This window comes from Podarcis gaigeae, assembly GCF_964106915.1.
Source record: "Podarcis gaigeae genome assembly, chromosome: 5".
Lineage (NCBI taxonomy): Eukaryota > Metazoa > Chordata > Lepidosauria > Squamata > Lacertidae > Podarcis > Podarcis gaigeae.
In genome coordinates, this window is record NC_139681.1 from 48357120 (window position 1) to 48370328 (window position 13209).

General features: G+C 41.9%; 1 protein-coding gene across 2 annotated transcripts in view; it reads right to left on the minus strand.

Annotated features, from left to right (window-relative positions):
- Positions 1-898: 898 nt before the first annotated feature.
- GRK5 (G protein-coupled receptor kinase 5) overlaps positions 899-13209 on the minus strand; it is a 152866-nt gene continuing 140555 nt past the window's right edge. The window contains exons 15-16 of one of the 2 annotated variants that reach the window (XM_083741388.1): positions 10223-10354; positions 899-8838 (exon numbers count right to left, since the gene is read on the minus strand). In XM_083741388.1, coding sequence (XP_083597514.1) covers positions 8830-8838; positions 10223-10354 — 141 coding nt within the window. In that variant the 3' untranslated portion in view covers positions 899-8829. The remainder of the gene's footprint in view (positions 8839-10222; positions 10355-13209) is intronic. The other variant, XM_083741387.1, reaches the window with a different exon arrangement.

Below are 13209 nucleotides of genomic sequence, written 5' to 3' on the forward strand. Positions count from 1 at the left end.
CGTTCTCCACACGTCCTGGGCAGCTTGAGGTTCGCTTGCCGCACGGGCTTCTTCAGTAGTCCTGCTACTGCCACTGGACGGGCAAGAGGGAGAAAGGTGTTGCGTAGCTTTGCACGCCGCCGCTGCCTCCTCTCCCAGGCAGGAAGCGAGAAAGCGTGGCTAGCCATACGAAGAGCCGCTGCTGCGGCCCAGCATGCCCTCGCAGCTGTTCCCAGTTGGTCCCAGACTCCCGCTGCTGGGCACCCCTGATGGGCAGGGGCCCTGGTGCAGGGTGCCATTAAGCCTAATGACTAAGATGGCCCTGTCTCGACTAGAAGCTCCCATCGGCCATTGCATTCTGCATCAGATAGAGCTTCTAAAGCAGACCCAAAGGGAGCCCTGCACAGAGTAAAAAAGAAGATTGAACTGAATGGCCTCTATTAGCTTTAAATTCATTGCAAGATGAGTGAATACACCTAAATTTAAGCATGTGTTTGATTCTGCCATTGGCACCAGTGGAACTGATTCAACTTTGGTTTAGTTTCCCTTGTTGACATTACAGTACAGTGGTACCTCAGGTTACAAATACCTCAGATTACAAACACTTCGGGTTACAGACTCCCCAAACCCAGAAGTAATATCTCAGGTTAAGAACTTTACCTCAGGATGAGAATGGAAATCGTGCGGCAGTGATGGTGGTGCAGCAGCAGCAGGAGGCCCCATTAGTTAAAGTGGTAACTTAGGTTAAGAATGGTTTCAAGTTAACAACGGACCTCTGGAACGAATTAAGTTCGTAACCAGAGGTACCACTGTACGAATTTTATATGCCCAATGGAGAAGTGGATCTAACTCAATTATGAGCACACACGCAACTGGTAAAAGGGCGTAAAGTGAATGCGGAACAGAACAATACTTGGCATATACTTAAATAAAGGAATTTATTTTTCTTTTTTAAAAAAAGGAATCTCAAAACAAAAATTGGAAAACAAAACAGTGGTTTGATCTAGATACAGCAGCACTGCAATATTATTAGACGCGTACGGAGATTTCAAACAGCCAGAAAACACATAAGCCATTATTGTCAATAACAACCTCAAAATGAAAACTATTCTCATTTAACAATGTAAGAAACTCCCTGAAAATTAAAACAAAATGAAAAAACCCTTTGGATTCTAGAATTATTATTATTAATCATATTATTATTATTATCTTACAATACCAACAGCCACTATTTTTTTCTAATTGAGAACATTTGGTTCCATTTATTATAAAATGTATATATTTTTTAACATATGAAAAACATTATTGAAGAAGTGCCTGTCTTTTACAGACACTGAAGTATGATGAGTGCTTTAAAACACTGACTCCTAAATATACTTTTAAAACCGGACCCATGATGTCATTTGTAATTAGCAAGTTGTGATTATTTTTTTATTTAAAAAATGTGATACGTCTAGTCATAATATAGTCAATCAATATAGCTAAGTCTGCTATGGTGAACTAAATCATAGATGAAAGTGTTTTAAGTTGCTCAGAAATGCAACAGAGAATTTCAATCCATTGCCTCCCTTGATACAGGCAAAAAGCTGAATCATTTGATTCTCAATATATGACAGTTGCCTTCAGGGCCTTCTGTGATGCAGCTGGGCATCCTTTTTACACCTAGCAATCTGCCTTGGGCATCAGGTTCCATGCATCTGCCCTACTGCATGTGGTCCTGCAGGTGTAGACTGGGGGGGAACCACCCCACACCAAGTACTCAGGGATGTGAAGAGATTGCGCCTGCTTTCTCTAGCAGCATGGACCTATTTGCTGAGGAAGAGAGGTCCTTTTTGACATCCACCCACCTTGGAATATGTGCCACTATGCTTCACAGACTTGCTCAGAAGTATTTCTAATGCGATGGAAACAAACCCAACAACAAGCTTCTAACAAGAGAAGGGACCCCCAGCATGTGCTTTGCATCCAGAAGGTCCCAAATTCAATCCTCAGAATCTCCAGTTAAAAGGGTCAGGTAGAAGGTAATGGAGAAAGCTCTCAGGCAGACTCTGGAGAGTCACCGCTGGTCAAAGTAGACAATAATGGACTAGATGGATACATAGACTGGCCTGGTATAAAGTACTTTCCTCCCTAACAACTTATTCAAGCTTCTAAGATGGGGTGAGGTCCAGTCTCCACTTGCACATGGGATGGGATAGTTCCCACAGCAGCGTGCTGCTATGTGTAAGAAATTTTGGGTGAGAAGGCCACAGAATTATCTGCCTAAGCAATCAGAACAAATATGGGTGGAAAGATACCAATAATTTTTTTATTGTTTTCTTCATGCCTATTGGTTTTTGATATTAACAAGGTAAACAACTTATGGAGCTACTGTCCCTCCACTTGTTGAATGGTCTTTCTATTAACTCTGCAGGAATCTTAAAATGCAAAGCTCAATTCTAAGGTTTTATTCAGTTTTCAATTCACTGAGGTTCTCTATAAAGGAAATAGTCCTAGACATCTTTTCCAGGTAATACAAAGACAAATGTTAATATAGCAACCCTCCAAATTACAGCTTGGCCTCTACAGAATTCCATGTTTTGTTACCCAACAGCTTTCACTGTTATGCAGAGATTCAAATGGATGATTACAAAATGTCAGAAAAGATGTCAGAAAAAAACCAAAAAATCAAGTGAGAGGGCCACCCACACTCATGATTCCTTTTACAAACGAGATGCAAATAATAAATCTGAGATACATGGACTTTTGCAGAGGAAGAGTTTTCAGATTAAAAAATACAAATGTTCCAGTTCAAGAGTCTTGTTACGCATGGCAAGTCATGGTTCTCCATTTAATCTTTTTTAAAAGTCAATAATATGTCCTGAGCAACTGTGCTAAGTTGCATTCTTATTGCTGTACCAGATTTTTTGTTATTACTGTTCAAAACAAAAACTGTTAATGCTGATGGAAAATTAGTGCAGGTCAAGAAAAAAACAAATCACACCTGGAATTTCTTAATGGGAAAAGGCTCTGCGACTCCTATCATATGGGGCAGCTCTAGAAGTTTCCCAGTTCTCTCCTCATCACTTATCTTTGTTCTTGTTAAGGTGGGAGAGAAGGCCAAAACTCTGTGTTCAGTGTTGCCTGATATTATTTGGAAAAACCATCCAACTAAATTGGCCTGGAAAGAGGAAGAAAGGTAAGAAAATCCACAATGGAACTATGGCTAAAGCCATGGAAAGGCAGAGATGAAGCAGAGATGGAAAAGGGAAAGGGAAAGCTCATGATGTGCTCTGTACTTTTGGGGAGAGAAGTGGCACCTTGAATTGATGAAACAATTGCCCCACTGCAAATGCCCTCTGTTGCACATGGTGTTTTTTCTACCTCCCTCATGCATCACCCCCAAATCAACGTGTTTCAATCTCTTGGATCAACATTGGTATCCAATACACACAGCCTTTTTGTATTAGCTAACCAGCTACAGGAATTTTGAGTTGTCAATCTAAGTAAGAACAACTTTTTACAAGCCACTTCCAGCAGATCTCTTGCAAATATGATATCATTGTACATGAAAGGCAATGGGCACTGCATCATCCTTACTCATCATCATTTTATTCATCATGCAAGAGCTTAGTAGAGGAGAAAGTCAGTGGCCAAAACTAGTTTCAAAATACGCTGGTTGGATAGGAAAAGGAAAGAAACCAATTTGGTCTAAAATATCCAGAGGAGCTGAACAACTGAATCGCTGTAAATTCTGTGAAGCATTTATGACTTAAGCCATATCAACATATCTGGGGTACAATATGTTTCTCACCACAGGTGTGGCCATGGCAAAAGACTAAAATGCTTCTTCACAGGTGATGTCTTTCCCAGCCCCAACATCACATCACTGGCTGCTGTTAAAAGGAAATATGAAGCATAGAAACAGGAACCATTAATGTATGCTGCCATGTGGTGTGAGGAAGAACTCAACATGGAGACACCAATTTTCACAGCAGCTCTGTATCTTTCACAACAGCTGCATCTGCATGAAACAGGAAACCATGGTTTAGCACTACATGTGTGAGCAGAAAGGCATCCACTCTCTTGTCTTACTGGTCAGCTGTGAATCCTGACATAAACCAGGGATCATAGTTCAAAGCAAACTCTGGTCAGTCTGAAAAACAAGCTAACTTCAAACATTGGCTATAAAAAGCTGACATGTTAAACTAAGCAGGGTTTGTTTTAAACCTCAATTCTAGGTTCATTTTTTTAAAATTTAATTTAAGTATCGCTTAATTGTAAATAAAACGTTTAAGCAGTTTGCAAAGCATATGAAATATGCATTTTAAATCATCCACGTTAAAAACAAGTTTCAAAAACCAGAACATAAATAAAACTAACTGTTAAAACTACATTATGGACTAAAGTTACAGATTAAAACACATCAACTTCACATGCCTGGGTAGGCTTGCCTAAACAAGGAAGTTTTTAGCAGGCGCTTCAAAGAATACAGCAAAGGGCCCTGCCTAATGTCAACAGGCAGAGAGTTTCAGAGTCAAGATCTGCCACATTAAAAGATCCATTTGTTACAAGAGCGGAACAAATATTATGGGGCAGAAGTGCAAGTTCTACAGACTGAAGTGGGTATATAAGGGATAAGGTGATCCTTTGAGTAAACTGGTCCTAAACTGCTCAGGGCTTTATATATTAAGAGCAACACCTTGATTTTAGCCCACTAACAAAATGGCAAGCAGTGCAGATCTCTGAGCAGGGGTGCTATATGCTGACAGGATCTCATGCCTATCTCAATCCTGCTGCAGTTTCCAAACCAAACTGCACATGGTGTTGTAGTGATCCAGTCTCGAAGTCACCAAAATGTGAACTACTGTGGCTGAGCTCTCCTGGGCCAGGGATGATCAAAGCTGTCACCCCAGCTGGAGCTGGTAGAAGGCATATCTAGCTACATGCCTCTAGTGAATAAGCTGGATACAGAAGGGCCCCCAAGCTGAATACCTGCTCCTTCAGAGGGGAGGGTAACCTGTTCAGGGCAGGCAATTGGCCAGTTTCTCAGACATGGGAAGCACTCAGCCCAAGAGCCTCTGTAAGGCCAGGATTCAAGTTCAGCTTATTTTTCCTCATCCATCTCATCGCTGCATCTAGGCCCAGGGGCATAGGAAAGGGGGACCGGCCTCCCCAGGTGCCATTATGAAGGGGGGTGACAAATTATCAAGGAACAATTACTGCCCTACCAGGGCGGTTCATAAAAAAACTTTTTTTTTTTTAAAAAAAAGCCTGCTCCAAAGGTCCTCTTACTACACTAGGGATTACATAGCTACATATGAAATCTCATGCATATCAGTTAATATCTTGACCCTCCTCCACGAAAATAGCTCTTTACTTGGCCGTTTTCCTATGTCGTGAAGGCTGAAATTTCAACAAAGCATGTGCCTTTGCTATACTTTTTTCGGGCACCTGCTGAAAGCATTCTTCTTTAGGCAAGCATAACTAGATGCTTAGGAAGTTGAAGTAATTTTAATCTTAATATTTTAGCTTTTGTATGTTTTAAAGTAGGATTGTTAATTTTTCTTAATTTTACTGCTGTGGTGTTTTTTTTTTTTTTGTTTTGTTTAGGCAAACCACTTTGCAGGTTTTTAAAAATAAATTTTATTAAATGTATAAACAATAAATATAAATAAAATAACACAAGCCAAAACACAATCCATCCTGTAGATTTAAGTATCTGTCCATAGTCACCTACTTGTTATCAGAGGCTCAGAATCCACATTCCTTTGTAAGAAAATATGCAGGCAAAAAGATAAAATAAAAATCAATGTGGGGGGGGGTGTGACAAGAAATGTTCCGCACTGGATACCACCTGACCTTCCTACACCTCTGTCTAGTCCCAGGGACCACATGGCCTTTCCTGATGCAGATGTTATGGAGAAACAGAGCTGAGTGTTATAAGCATAGGTAAAGGTAAAGAGGCCCCTGACCATTGGGTACAGTTGTGGCCGACTCTGGGGTTGCGGCGCTCATCTCGCTTTATTGGCTGAGGGAGCCAGTGTACAGCTTCCAGGTCATGTGGCCAGCATGACTAAGCCGCTTCTGCCGAACCAGAGCAGCGCTCAGAAACGCTGTTTACCTTCCCGCCAGAGCGGTACCTATTGATCTACTTGCACTTTGACATGCTTTCGAACTGCTAGGTTGGCAGGAGCTGGGACCGAGCAACAGGAGCTCACCCTGTTGCAGGGATTCGAACCGCCGACCTTCTGATCGGCAAGCCCTAGGCTCTGTGATTTAACCCACAGCACCACCCGCGTCCCTATAAGCATACTGATGGCAAATTGCTCCCAAATACCTAATGACTGCACCCAGAGGCTTCACCTAGATATCAAAAAGCATTGGGGATAAAATAGTGCTCTGCATAACTCTCAGGCGCCTGAAAAGCACTCTCCCAATGCTGTTCTCTAGACTTGGTCCTGTAGATCAGACCAGAATCCTTGGAACACGGTGTTCCCCCCACGGAGCTGGTCAATGGTATCAATAGTTCAAGCGAGATCGAAAAGCAGGAACAAGGTCACACACTTCCCCTGTCCTACTCCCATATCTAACAAATAGGATTCAGAGGAAATGAAACTAAGCAAAATTTAATACCTTCTCCCAGTCACATGGAAGCAGAAGGAAGGGAGTGGAAGCTCAAATATGTTGTACAGGCCAGTTTCTGCTCATCCACACAGTGCTAAATGTGGTCAACATCTTAATTTATCTTGGTAAAATGATGCAGGGAGTGTAAAAATCTCAAACAGCTCCTAGATCTTCCTAGATCTTCCATTTTGCAAATCTTTAAGCTCAGCTACAGCTGCTAAGAATGTATTTCAAACATAACAGATGAAGCAGTCCTAAGACAAATGGGTTCCTATGCATTGGGTCAAGACAATTTTTAAATTGCTTTATGGAATATTTGAAATGTTGTGTCCTCCTGCTGCTTAGAAACATATAGACCAAGTGTGGTGATTTGACTAAAATAATCTCTTTTGAAACAAACTGCTTGTAGCTCACTTTGTTTGTGCTATTCATAGCTCTTAAAATTTGCATGAGCTGTCATCTGTAAGACGGAAGTAAAAGCAAATATTTGTCTCCAGTGATCCACATGCCCACACGATAGATCATGTTGCAATTCTTCTTTATGCCCTAATGCCAAGGATGTGAAGTTATACTCTGAAGTTTCTGAAGTTCCTGGCAAAATAGACATGGAATAGAAAAGATGTACTGTCATGTGAGGAAGCTGCCATTTTGAGCAAAGCTTGGTGGTTTGGGACTCTCTTTACTTCAAAACAAAATGTTGCGTATGGAAGAGGAGTGGAGCTGGGAATACTTGCTGGTAGGTAGACTGCATCAACCATACCGATTCTGCTCTTGTGCCTGGGATGCAGTATACAAGGGTGGGAACCAGCAAGAGCTATATAGATCAGTGCAATAGGAACTCAGGAGTCACAAGTTTATGACTGCAACATCCAACATGAATCCAGCACCCTTTCTCAATGGGCCTGTGCAAAACTCCACCTGGAGATGATATCAAGTCATTTTCTTGGCATCTTCTTGACATGAGCATCAAAGGTTGAGTTTCTCATGTGGAGAGCAGGTGGCTTCCTGTGTCTGAGCTCGTGTATGTTTGCTCTTCTTGATCTAGCAAGAATAACAGAAACACTGGAAACAGGCTTGGGGTGGTGGGTTTGTGGGGGAGGGGAGAGAGGAGGGACTTTAAGCCGGGGGGGGGGGCTTTTCAGCAACAGACATAAAAGGGAATTCTAACTACAAAAAAGTGCAAATAGCAACAGCATTGGTCCCATGACATTCTGAACCCCAGACATAGTGTTTTAGCGTCCTTAGAGATGGCAGATCTTGTCTGTGTGTTTGAGGTTGCATTAAATGCAAGGCCTGTAACAAAACAGGGGGAAGACACTAGTCTGCAGTGTTGCTGTAAATGAAACAGATGAAAAAGAGAATGAAGCATGGCATAAAAATTCATATCAACAGAACTGATATGAAAAAAAGGAACGTATGAATAAATTTCTATATTTGCAACAAAACAAAACCATCTCATTTTAAGTCTCTGGAAGTCTTGAGTCACTTTGATTTTCTTAAAAAAAAAGTAAGTCTTAAAACACATGGCTTTACAAGCTGCTGCTCAGAAAATATACATCCCCAAGTCCGACTTTCATTTAAATACAAATGTACAAAATGTAAACTGAGACAATAGAGAAATTTACAAAACCTTTTCTTTAAAAATAATAAGGACAAAGTTCAGTTCTAGTTATGATGCTATTTTAAATACGTGCAAGTTGTTGGACTCCGATTTCTATTGCAATGTCCTACAGAGACAACGGTGAGTCACGAGACCTCGAGTGCCACCTCCAGAAACAGACCTGAGAGGAAAATTCTTCATGAAAATGGGAGGCTCCACTGGAAGGAACGGTGAGGGGGGGGGGAATCTCCCTCAGTAGGAGACTCGTTGATCTTCTAGCTCAATGTTGGGTGCTCTCTCTTTCTCTCTCTCTCTCTTTCTCTCTCTCATCCTCGAAGCTCCATACAGTATAGTGGAAGGATGCAAAGTGCAGATTCACAAAAGCCAAGATAGAACTAGCTGCTTCCAGTAGAGTTTGAACTTACATGGTTGGAATTGATATGGTGATTTAAACTGGCCTTTGAGTTTGGAGAAGTCTTGGAATTGTTCTGATGCTGAAAGAGTTAAAAGAGAGTGAAAGAGAGATTGGGAGAAAAAAAGTTAAGATTCCCAGAATGTTCTGCATCCACCACATTGGTCTAGAGTTCCCAGGATGAAATGTAATCTGCCAATGATGAGCTGCAAATATTCTGAATCTTGGATCCTTAACAAACCTGTGGTACAAAAGGGGGAAATTGTAGCCTTTTAAACTACTTGTCAAGTTTACATGTCTCCCACAAACTCCTCTTAGGTTCATAAAATGTTGAGCCCCAGTTTTAAGCAAATAATGACTCCAGGTATGTGTGACATTCAGACAGCCAGGGCATGAAGAGAGGTGTTCTTGGTGTCTACTCATTATTGGGCTTCTGCTACAACAGGGATGAAGAACCTGTGGCTTCCAGAGATTTTCCAATTTCTACCAGCTCCAGCCAACATGGCCAACAGTCAAGAATGTTGGAAGCTGTAGTCCGTTAACATCTGGAGGACCACAGGTTCCCCATCCAGGTAAGCCAACGTCCAAGCTTGAGCACTTTTTGTAAGGATTATAAGGACTACCTGATTTGGCTGTGCTTGGATTATGTCAGAAAATTCACTGGATTAAGACAGGGGGAAGTGAAGAATATCAGTGAATTTTATTACAGTGCATTCTGCTCTGCTGGATTCCTCCCCCTTTGAGATGCAAATCTAAACTAACTGCACAATTCCCTGGATTGCCACATAACAAAAACTGTCTCAGCACCTTCCACCTTGAATATTTCTGGCTCCTTCCCCCCCTTCTTCCACGCGTTGTTCCAACTGAACCCCATGCACACCCACTCCCGACTTCTGCTCCATGCCTTTCCTCTCTGCTAAATACCTGAACAATCCCAATGCAGGACACAGCTATAAGCCGTGGCCACTCAGTTTTATCTCACCCTCAGTATGAATGGCTCTCAAATCTCCAAGCTCTTACCCCTAGCCTTTGCTATTGGTCTCCCTGAACAGTAATGAATAATGGGCGGTATTCAACTAAATGAATGTGCGGGCGGAACAACTTCTGTTCTTCTCCTCCCTGTCGTTCCTGAGGGGCTGGGAGAACCCCCATAACAGTTTTAGGAGGCACATGGGGGAAGTCCTGTTGTGCAAGTGGAATCACTATGCATTTATATTGAATATAACCTGATCTTTGCTGCAATCCCACTGCAAAGTTGTGTATTTCCTGAAACAAAGGACGGGTCTGCTTAAAATGAGGATCTCATATACATGACCTTGAAAAAGAGCAAGCTACAGTTCTCATTAAGTGAATTCTTCTCTGCTTTTATTTGCTACTTGCTGCAGAGTGCAGTAGTTTTTATTTGAAAAACACATTATGTTTGTTTCAACAGCGATGGGAAATTTTAAATTCTCTAATGTTACAGCAGGTGCAAATGTTTTTTTCTTTTTCCTTTAAAGCACTTTCTGCTCAACTGTATGTCAGAAAGAAAGCCTTGATCCAGACTAATGAATATTCATATGCAATGTGAAAATCCATTTCCATTTAGAATGGCTCTTACTCACACAAAGACTCAAGGCTCTCACCTGACGCTTAAATATTCTGTGCAGCAATCCTTTCTTCGGCGGTTCCGGCGGGTAGCTTTTGTTAAGGTCTGGTGAGATAGTACCATTTGGTCCAAACACATTTAGTTCTTTAAAACATTCCGTTTCGATCATCTAGCAAAATGAAAAGAAGAGAGGGATACATTATTGCACCTGCATTTTCTTTTTTGGCTCGGAAAACTCTTGTTTGAAAATGCTTAGGCAGCCAAAGAAAATTGCAGTCCCTACTCTCCCGCCCAAGGAATGCAAATATTCTCAAAATGTTCCTGTCTCCACCTCCATCATTTAGGCTGAATCCTGCTCAGAGAGCCTTCTGGTGGTTTCCTATTGTGAGAAGTGAGGTTACAGGGAACCAGGCAGAGGGCCTTCTCAGTAGTCATGCCCACCCTGTGGAACACCCTCCCATCAGATGTCAACAAGATAAACAACCACTCGCACCATCCTAAATCTGTCACTGTCCCAGGGAAGAGGATTCTGTAATGCCACCCTCTTGGAGGCACACACACAGAGGGGCCTCAATTGTTAATCTCCGAGTCTGGGCAGGTTCGTATGGGAAAAGGCGGCCCATGTGGTATTCTGAACCGCACAGGTGTTCTGTCTCAGATTTGCAGACCACCATTCTTTAAAGGCAGAAACAGGGAAGCTATTGCTTTTCATATATTGCTAGTCAACAACTCTCATTTTCCCTGACGTCTGGGACACGCTCCTCCTCTGCTTTCAAGCATATGCTTTCCATCAGGGGCTAGTAGAGCTGCAGCTGGGTAGTGGGGGGTTATCCATCAGTAAATGATCATTTGAGAAAACCTGTCGGGTGGTTTCTACTCACAGCCCGACTGGCTGCCATCTTTGAAGTTAAAACTGGTTTGTGGCCTAGCAGGCAGCTCAACTAGCTGACCTTTTCATTCTCTCTCATTCTGGTGTTGAATAAGCAGCAGTCTGCTGTCTGTGAAGATCTCTGCAGTTCAATGGATAACCTTGTAGCTTCAACTCTGCACTCGTTCTGTGTCAAACTGATTGCACAGTTTGATGCTGTGCACAGACTTATGTGAGTGTCGTGGTGCACAGGATAACAACTCTACAGATAGATGATGAAAGGAAAAATGGCTAAATGGTTGTGAGGCCAACCTTGGGACTCCGATGGTGTCTAGAGAGGGGCAGCAGTTCTGTCGACTATCTTGCCATTTATGGGTTCCCACAATGTATTAACAATTTAGTACAATGTGAAACGAATTTGCCTCCATGCTGCCGTGCAGTGGGAAACAGAACTAAAAGTGGAATCTCGAAGCCTTTGCAACAAATTACTACTGAACCAATTAAACCTATTTTCTATAATAAAATGAACCTCACAATGATGGAGAATATTATATGCATAACAGTGTAAACTAAACACAATGGTACGCTCATAGTAGTTTAGTAAATAACGATTCTGGAGATCTCTAAATTGTACTCCATCCTGTCAATTTATGATCCAAAGACTGGTTACATTAGGGATGGCTAACTCTTTGAAGCTTGGGGGCCACATTGAAGGCTGATGAAATCTCTGAGGGCTTAATGCCATTCACATGCCCTCCATATATACTAACCTAGTACACAAATCTCCACATACAGCCCCACTCTCACCCTCCCACCTCTCTCTCTCTCTCTGTGTGACACATACACACAGAGAGAGAAAGAGAAAGAGAAAGAGAGAGGGGGGCAACAAATTTCTTCATCTTAGCACTGAGGTTCAAACAAGAAGTTCAAATTTTTCCTCTCATCGCAGTGCTACAATGGGGCAATTCCTCTATTACAGTGTTGGAGGAGTGAGGGAAGTTTAAATCTTTCAGCTCTGTACTGTGAATGAGATTCAACTTTTCTTGTTGCAGAAACTGAGCTGAGAGGTTTCTCAAGGCTGTGAAGGGGCTCACCTTTCAAAAGCACCATTGTTAGAATGCATTACCAGTCAGTAACAGGAAGGAGGAAACAGGTTAGGAAACAACTAGAAGTGTCTCTTATGAACTCCAGCTGATAAGACAGCTGCATCTGTTCCAGGGCTGGGATAGCTTGGCCATGGTGGTACTCAAGATTGTATTCCTGCTACACACTCCGTGTGGGGCTTCCCTGGGGCATAGTTTGGAAGCCGCAGTTCATGCAAAACGCAGCAGCCAGGCTGTGGACTTGGGACATTCTCCCAACACAATAGGACACCTCTGCTAAGTGAACTGTGGCGGATGACAATATGCTACCATGCTCAGCTCAAGATGTTGCTTTAGCATTTAAACCTCTAAATTATGTGGCGCCGTGTTAACTGTGGGAACGCCTTATCCCATTTGGCCCTAGTGAGCAATTGCATTCTTCTGACGGGCCGCCATTCTGTGTGCCCAATAAGTATGTCTGGAATCAGCTACTGACTGAATTTACACAAGCACCCAGCACTTCTGCTTTCAGGAGGCTATTAGAAATTTACCTTTCTTAAAGGAAGGTTTTCTTGAAGAGTGACTTGGCCATTTCATATTAAATACTGCAAAGAATTTTGTGTTTGGATGATTTTAAGATCTGTTTTTATTTTTAAATTTTATTTATTCGGTTTTTCAATTTGCAGTGTTACAATCACATATCCAAAATACAACATGAAGACAAGATTCCATAGAATCTCCTGGACTTCCCTCCTTCCATTTGTGGGTCCTATTGTTAGCCATTTCCTCCTGCATCTTTTATAATAATCCAAATCTTTTACATCTCCATTATATCCAAAATTCACCATTAAACTACAAGTGTTATTCCAATCCTACTAACAATTTCAGCTATTTAGAATGGTTTTTAAGATAAATTATAAATTTCCCCCATTCTTTATTTAAGATCTGTTTGTAAGACAACTTGGTATATCTCGTTTTCATTCATGGCTTGCCTCTTGGGGTAGAAGCACCAGCTTCCCCAGCTCACTGCTGCTTACTGGGAGAGAGAGGGGTAAGGGATGGGGATACAGGGAA